Below are 8,616 nucleotides of genomic sequence, written 5' to 3'. Positions count from 1 at the left end.
GGCCAGCGTCATCACAACCGTTCTCACCCCCTCCACCAGGACAAGACAGGGCGCGGAGTGATCAGGACGCTGGGGCCTGGACCGCACCGGCCCCGCCCTCCCGGTGCGACCCCACCCACGGCCGGCCCTGCTGCCCGAGTCGCGCGGGGCGGGCCCTGTTGGCCCCGGTCTCCAGGGCAGCGCTGGGCGACGCGGGGCGGGACCGGGAGGCGCCGGGCAGCCGGGCTGCGGAGGCGCTGAGGATGAGGGCTCGCCGGGGTCGCGGCAGCCAGGAGCGCCGGGCAGGTGACTGGAGGGTTGGGCGGCGCGCCAGAGGAGGGGATTGGGAGGGGTGGGCCTGGGAGTGGGGACGGCAGGAAACCTCTAGAGGAAACTGGATCTGGACGGGGAGAACTCACAGGAGCCCGAGCCGGGGAGCACTTGAGACCCAGGCGGGAAGGGCAGACGGTGGCCGAGCAGGGACGGGGCCTAGGTGGCCGGGGTCTGGAAAGACTTTGGCGCCCAGACTCCCAGAACAGCCCTAGCGTGGGTTGATTAGACCGGTTCAGGGCATCAGACCCACTGGACCCATCACTTCCTGGGCCTTAAAATGCTCCTGGTTGCCCAGTCTTGTGCATCGGAGAAAAGGCGGGGGGAGAAAATAAACCCAACTCCCCTTTGGGCAGCTTCGGGCTTGTTCCAAAACAGGGCCACTTATCCTCTACCACTCATCTTAGTAGGTGAGTCCTTAAAGCAGGGCTCCTTTTCACCTGCAGAAGGAAATGTGTTTCTCCCAGTACTAATGGGCTAGGCCCAAGGTCTTGAAGGGACCCCTAGGGAATTAGCCGTTTCTTAGTGCCACCGGTTTATCCCTGTCTTGTTTACTTAGGAGATGTGTCAGCTTGGTCAGAAATTTCAGTGGAAAACTTTGTGCCACTAGGTAGCCACATTCACTACATTTAAAAGGCCCACTTTTAATTTATTTCAGCTATCAGCTTTTCCTACTTTAATCCCATGCTTTTATAAAATCTCACCTTCCACAGAAGACGCAACTTGGATGGTATCTGCCTTTGCTCTCTTCATAATCTCCCAAACTTCATTAATGACAAAAATTATTTCTTCTATGGACATTTTTAATTGATTAACTCCAAGAAATCCTAGTCCATGTCATTTAAAAGAGAAATTGAAGGGACTGAATTATTTCATGAAGGAGCAATTCCAAACTGAAATATAATGATTATTTTAAGCTTTTTTCTTTAAGATCCCAAGTACAGTGACTTGAACTCTTAAAGTAAGACTGGTGTTTATTACAAACTGTTTCAGTTAAAATGTGTTAGTATTTGAGGGATTTGCCACTTTCTAAAAATATCCTAAAAGCAACAGTTGATCTGCTTATCAAAATTAAAATAATATGGTAGAAAGAAATCAGTATTTTTAAAGTAAGAGAATTAATACAGCAAACTGGTCCGTGCAGTTTGACAGTAATATGTTAGTCTACCAACAAGGGGGAACTCTGAATTAAAAAGAAAACCATAGATATTTAAATATCAGATGTATTTAAGTATGAATGTTACCTTTGGTCTGTTTTGTTTGTTAAGGTGCTTTTCTCCAAGGAGTTGAGGATGTTCCTTGGAAACATTAGCAACAAGGTCAACTAGGACTAGGAAGAAGGTCGTGTTATTTAATTAAAGAGAGGATTTGCCCAAAGAACAAGAGCAAGCCATTAAAACAAATTTTACAGTAATCTCTGATGAGAAAGGTTGTTTCTGTTACCTGACATACAGAAAAAAAACAAAAACAAAAACAAAACAGTATAAAGGCAGTGAGATGGAAGACAGAGCAAATAGAAATGCCAAGTAGAGATGAAAGGAAGCACATCCAACAACATCATTTCCTTTCAATCCTAGCTGAACTCAAAGCATCCTTTCCGTAAACCATCTCATGGGTCTTTATGACAGCCCTTTGAGACAGGGAGGGCTCACTTGGAATCATACTCTTAAGCTAGTTACAGGGGGCCCGAGCTGTTATTCAGGCCAATCTCCCACCCACCCAACATTCCCCAGAACAGCATTCCGTTCAGGTAGGTGGACACCCAGCCTCTGCTATGAATCACTGAACGGCAGAATTCACAAGGCCACCAAATCTTTTGTTGAACAGTTTTAATCATTATCATGGGTTTTTTTTTTTTTTTCCTCTGAGCTGAGGTTGATCTCCATGTAATGTCCACCTAAATTACACATTCCTACCTAACAGCAATCTGGATATCAAAAAGTCTTCCAAATGATAGAGTCAGCCAATATAGGTTTAGGAGCAAAACAGCTCCCATCAGCTTTACAGTTCCAACTGTGGAAACCATACTCTACTTCTCTCCCCCTCCTTTATTTTCCAAAAGGCAGACCCTGAACCTGTTTTACTCTATCCATAAATACTACTGAGCATGGCATATTTATATCAGTGCCCTGGGTCTTGGAAATAAGGCATTGAAGTACTGTCCATAATTAGCCATTTTGCTTTGTCCGGGCTTATCTGTAACAGGCCCTTGGAAGCTCAAAAAAGGAATCCAGTCATTTAATTTTCTCAATAAAGCTGCATTTGATTACTCAGACTGTTTATGAGCTCTACATCAGATGTGTTTCTGTAGAGAGAAAAACATAATAGTTTTGCCAATAGACCCTTCTCATACACACAAAAGGGGGCATACAAAAGCCTGCAGGTAATAACAAGGTTCTCTTATTCAATTTTTTGATTAACATTGGAATTAAAGAGATTTCAGTAGTCACAGAGTAACATAAATATAATTTTTTTAGGCAAATTCTTTTGCAAACCACGACTTTAAATATTCAGCCAGCTGCTGCCATCCACAGGAGTATCCCCGTTCATTTTTGTATTTTCTCAAGATGATTCATAGTAAATTAATTCCCAAGCTCTCTATTCAGTCTCCTGTTCATCACACCAACTTAAAGGTCCAGTCCACAGAGCCACCTTTTAAGAAAGAAGACTTACATTTGATTTCAAAAGACTCCTTGGAATCTGATTCAGAAAGCCTCACTCAAGAGATCAAGTCCCAGTCTAAACTTGAAGACCGAATTCAGGACAACGACATGGAGCCTGACAGCTTAGAGGAGGAGAACTTGAGTGAGACGGAAGAGGAAGCAAGCAGAAAAGCAGCTCAGAGAAACCTCCATACCCAAGATGCTGGTGCGAATAACAGGTAAGGAATTGGCTTGTGTAAGAAAACAGTGGGTTCCGAAATGCATTGTTACATAATTACTGGTACTGTCCCAAGTGAAAGTAAGGACAGGCTCTTGGTTTTCGTTTTTTTGTTTTTAATTTTTATTTTATATTGGAGTATAGTTGATTTACAATGTTGTGTTATTTTCAGGTGTACAACAAAGTGATTCAGTTATACATATACATATATCTGTTCCTTTTCAGATTCTTTTCTCGTATAGGTTATTACAGAATATTGAGTAGCGTTCCCTGTACAGTAGGTCCTTGTTGATTATCTGTTTTATACATAGTAGTGTGTACATGTTAATCCCAAACTCCTAATTTATCCCTCTCCCCAACCTTTCCCCTTTGATAACCATAAGTTTATTTTCTAAGTCTGTGAGTCTGTTTCTGGACAGGCTGTTGTAATGAGCACCTTTGTAGTGTGTGGGAGACAGGTCTCCAAGCAGCTAAGGACAGCTTGGAGCCAAGATTTTTGTCACATTCATTTCTATTTTTAAAAAAAACGCATAGGGCTTCCCTGGTGGCGCAGTGGTTAAGAATCCACCTGCCAATGTAGGGGACACGGGTTCGATCCCTGGTCCGGGAGGATCCCACATGCCACGGAGCAACTAAGCCCGTGCGCCACAACTTCTGAGCCTGCGCTCTAGAGCCCGCGAGCCACAACTGTTGAGCCCACGCACTTAGAAGCCACCACAACGAGAAGCCCGCGCACCGCAACAAAGAGTAACCCCTGCTCGCCGCAACCAGAGAAAGCCCATGCACAGCAACGAAGACCCAACACAGCCAAAAATAAATAAAATAAAACAACTTTATAAAAACAAACAAACAAAACAAAAACGCTTAAGACAAGAATAGTTATTAATAATAAGGGCATTTGCCTTTCTTATGCTCCTTATTTCCTGTCCATATTCCAAGTGTCTCCACTGCTGTGACCTCACCTTGGAGAAATCCCTGAAAGCCTGGTCTAGCAAAATGCCATGACTTGGAGCCAGGTGGTCTTGAGTTGGTCCAGGCACTGCCGTTTAGTGTATAATTTGAAATAAGTCCCTTCAGTCTTTTGAGGCTTACTCTTTCTCATCTGTCAAATGAGCCAGCCTGCTTCTCTCACAGGATTGCCATCACTGTCAGTAAAGTACGTTCTGGGGGTAGAAGCCTACCTGAGCTAGGAGAGGTCTACCTCCCCGGGCTTATATAATCACATAAAGATTTAATTTCTAATAATCAATACTTATGGGGTATTAACTTTAGGCTAGAAGCCACCAAAACATCTAAGAGGATTTAAATGAGTATAATATTACTCAGTTTTAATGAAAATATAAATGATATGCTAGAGTACTGAAGTTAAAAGCTATTGATTAGACAGGGGTCTTGGAATTGTGGTAAAGTACAGCATCTGAAGCAGACCATGTGGGTTCAGACTCTGCCACTGACTAGCTGTGTGACCTTGGCCAAGCCCGATTAAACTCTCTGTGCCTCAGTTCCTCCTCAGTAAAAATGGGATAGTAATAAAAGTTACCTCACAGAGTTACCGTGAGGCTAAAATAAGTCTATGTATATATATATAAAGTGCTTCGAACAGTGACTATAAGTTCTATATGTGTTAGATGTTTTTTTAATTAGGGTTAAAGTACATTGAGGAAAGTTTATTGGAAGGCCTAGAACTTGGGCAGGCAGGATTTGGGAGAGTAGGTAAGATCTGGGAAAAAAAAAGAATAGAATTAGAATGAATGTGTGTGGCACATTGAGCCCCACTTGATGGCAGAGGATCTGTTCTGAGTGTAGGGAAAGTAGACAGAGGAGGGGCCTGCTGACAGGGACCGCTGTGGAGTGCCCCCAGCCCACGCCGCGGGTAGGACGTGGAACACAGAACTCAAATGACGTGTCCCAAGAATGCATTCACAGCGAAGACTTGTGCAGGAGCCAGAATGAGAGCCCAGCCCTGAGTCTTTTTCCTCCTTTCGTCTTTCCCTCTTTCTCTCTTTCACTGGAAATGGCAAGTTAAATACAGCTCATTTGCTTCTTAGGGGATCTCACAGTACAGTACAGTAAATCCCCTACATACGAACCTTCAAGTTGCGAACTTTCCAGGATGCGAATGTATTATAACCCTATTACAGTACAGCACTCTACAGCCGATTGTGTTAGTTGGGCACCTAGGCTAACTTTGGACTTAACGAACAAATTGGACTTAAGAACGCGCTCTTCATATGTCCACTGTACAAGTGATAAATGCTATAACTGAGGTGCAGCCATAGAGCTGGGGGGCGAAAGAGGGGCTTAGGAAGGCTTTAACCAGCCAGCCGCCCCTGACTGGACTGGGTTGGGCACACCCGGAGGAGAAAATGCAGGTTCTTGGGGAGGGCAGTGAGATGAAGCAGTGTTCAAGGAAGATTATTCTGCAAGCTGGTGCATTATGAATTAGAGAGTAAAAACACAGTGGACAAAGAGACTACCAGATGGTAATAATTACAAGTGACAACAATAACAGTAATGACGTCTCTTTTGAAAGGCCATCTCTTTTGAAGAATTTCACTCAATTCTTCATTGTAATCCTGCAAGAAAGTGCTGCTATTCCCATTTTACAGATTAGGAAGATGAAGCTGGCAGAGATGAAGTCACCCAACATCAGAGTGCTTTGTTATTGATGTTGAGGTGTTTTAAAGATACTTTATTTATTTTATTTATGTATTTTGGCTGCACCATGCGGCTTGCAGGATCTTAGTGCCCCGACCAGGGATTGAACCCAAGCCACAGCAGTGAAAGCATGAAAGCACCAAGTCCTAAGCACTGGACCTCCAGGAAATTCCCTGAGTTTTTTAATCAAGAAAAAATTCTAACCTACAGAAAAGTACAGAGAAAAATACCATCTCACCCTTATTGCCATGTTTGTTACAGATATATTTTTTAAAACATAAAATTCTACAGAGAGTTTCCTGGTTCCCCTTCTCAAATCCGTCCCCGTCTTCCTCTCAGAGATAACCAATACATCAATACATACTCTTTTTTTTTTTTTTTTTTTTTTTTTGGCTGTGCCACATGTTATGGGGGATCTTAGTTCCCTGACCGGGGATCAAACCCTCGCCCCCTGCAGTGGAAGCACAGAGTCTTAACCACTGGACCGCCAGGGAAGTCCCAACACACATATACTCTTATATGAGTGTATATCCTTCGTAGCAATCTTTTATTCATTTCCTTCATAGGTAATTTATGAATTAATTACTTCATAGGTAATTCTTTATGTTTATAAAGAACTGATAGGACTTGGTGACAGTTTAGAACTGGGGTTGGAAGGAACAAGAAAAGGCACAGATTACTTTAAGGTTCTAACAACAATAGCATTTATAGAATGCTTGTCCCGAGCCCATCCCTGTGCCAAACGCTTTACATGTATCATCTCATTTAATCCTTATGGCAGCCTCAACAGGTGGACACTGTAATGCTCCCATCTTGAAGACTGCAAATGAGGCTTAAAGAAACCAGTTACGTTGTACCCATTTATTCCACCGGGTGAGTGGTGGAACAGAAAACTCCTGCAGTCTGACTCTACACTTTAAACCAGGGGTCCCCAACCCCCGGGCCGCACAGCAGGAGGTGAGCGGCGGGCCAGCGAATGAAGCTTCACCTGCTGCCCCCCATTGCTCCCCATCACTCACATTACCGCCTGAACCACACCCCCCCCCAACCCCCACCCCCGTCCATGGAAAAACTGTCTTCCACGAAACCGGTCCCTGGTGCCAAAAAGGCTGGGGAGCTTTAAACCATGTTTGTATTGTAGCTCTGATCTCAGAGAGTCATAGTCTCCTAGGTAATAAATGGTACTTTTGTTTACTACGGGGTGGGAGGGGCATCAGAAAAGAAATATCTTTTGTGGTGGATAGGTATTCTTGTCTGTACTTTTACGATGAAGAAACCAAGGCAAGGATCCATTACGTGACCTCATTTCCCCAATGTTGAGTTTTTCCTCTTTGAGTGGGGCTCAGAGACCCGACTTTAACCTTGCTTTTTACCCAAGGACAATGTAAATACCACTCAATATATTTCAAAATACAAAACCATACTTACAAAGTCAAAAGCATCATTAGGGCCTTGGTCTTCTGATTCAGAGATCCTTAAATAATGGTATTTTCTTTGGACAGATTTGCCTTGGAAATCCCTAATGATAGACTATAATCCCCAGGGTTAGAATGGGTTACAGCCCTAGTAATTGTTTGGCTGTACAGTGTTTCATACATTGAACATTTACAGGACCAGTTCTGTACTACAAAGGAAAGCTGAACTGAAGCATTTAGCCAAGTAATGCCTCAAAAATATCCTTCAGGTGAGTGTTTTGTTACTGGCCCCTTTCTCTGCCTCACTTTAGTCTTGGAAACCTTTCTTAGGTGTATTGTTACTTGGATCTGAGTAGTTTACTAGCCATGAAATAGACAAATTGATCTCAGGCTCTCAATATGAAATTCAAGAAGACTTTCCTTTCTGTCAGGTAGATGGCATTCTGGGAATTGTAGTTCAAAATAATTAGTCAAAGCCTTGCCTTAAAATGGAAGAAAATCTCTTTCTTCTTGCTTTTATGGGCAACCGTTTTAAAAGCTGCCTGACAAAATCACTTGAGCCCTACTCTTGTGTTTTGATGTTACTAGAACCTCCTCAAAGCAATTACTCCCTTGTTCCTCAGCAAAGTCAAGCCACAGTTCGATGTATATGGATTAGAGAAAACCTTTTACTTAATGGAAATTGGAGCAGCATTGACTGCAGTGAATGAATCAAGAGTGGAAAGAGGATCTTCATATGATAATCCTTAAACCCCACTCCAGAACTAGCCCCATGACACTTGGCACTCAGAAGAAAGAGATCAATGTAATTCCTAGAGCATTAGAAATAACCTCTTCAGCTCTGGGGCCTTCTGAAACCTCATATGTTAAAAAAAAAAAAAAAAATCAGAAAGCAGCAGTACAGTAACTAGTATATGTGTTTGATAAGGTCTTATTTACAAAAATACTTCAATATAATTAGCTACCATTTGTAGGACTATTTGCTTGATGTATACTATCTCATTTATCCTTACAAGAGGCTCTTGGATATCGGCATTATTATCCCCATTTTGCAGATAAGGAACCAAGGCTCTGAAAGTTGTGTAGGTGTACGTAGCTACTAAGCGGCAGAACCAGAAATTTAACTGAATGAACTCTCTTTTAACATCAAAGTCTGAGCCTCGGGGCTTCCCTGGTGGCGCAGTGGTTGAGAGTCCGCCTGCCGATGCAGGGGACACGGGTTCGTGCCCCGGTTTGGGAAGATCCCACATGCCGCGGAGCAGCTGGGCCCGTGAGCCGTGGCCGCTGAGCCTGCGCGTCCGGAGCCTGCGCTCCGCAACGGGAGAGGCCAGAACAGTGAGAGGCCTGCGTACCG

At 43.6% G+C, this 8,616-nt stretch overlaps 1 protein-coding gene across 1 annotated transcript in view; it reads left to right on the top strand.

Annotated features, from left to right (window-relative positions):
• The first annotated feature begins 215 nt into the window (after positions 1-215).
• The window catches only part of JHY (junctional cadherin complex regulator), a 67,676-nt gene continuing 59,275 nt past the window's right edge, over positions 216-8,616 (top strand). The window contains exons 1-2 of the mRNA XM_007128968.2: positions 216-285; positions 2,787-3,190. Coding sequence (XP_007129030.1) covers positions 2,877-3,190 — 314 coding nt within the window. The 5' untranslated portion in view covers positions 216-285; positions 2,787-2,876. The remainder of the gene's footprint in view (positions 286-2,786; positions 3,191-8,616) is intronic.

Source organism: Physeter macrocephalus, chromosome 16 (assembly GCF_002837175.3).
Source record: "Physeter macrocephalus isolate SW-GA chromosome 16, ASM283717v5, whole genome shotgun sequence".
NCBI classification, from domain to species: Eukaryota; Metazoa; Chordata; class Mammalia; order Artiodactyla; family Physeteridae; genus Physeter; species Physeter macrocephalus.
The sequence above is the reverse complement of the archived record's forward strand: the minus strand, read 5'-3'. Positions and strand labels throughout refer to the sequence as shown.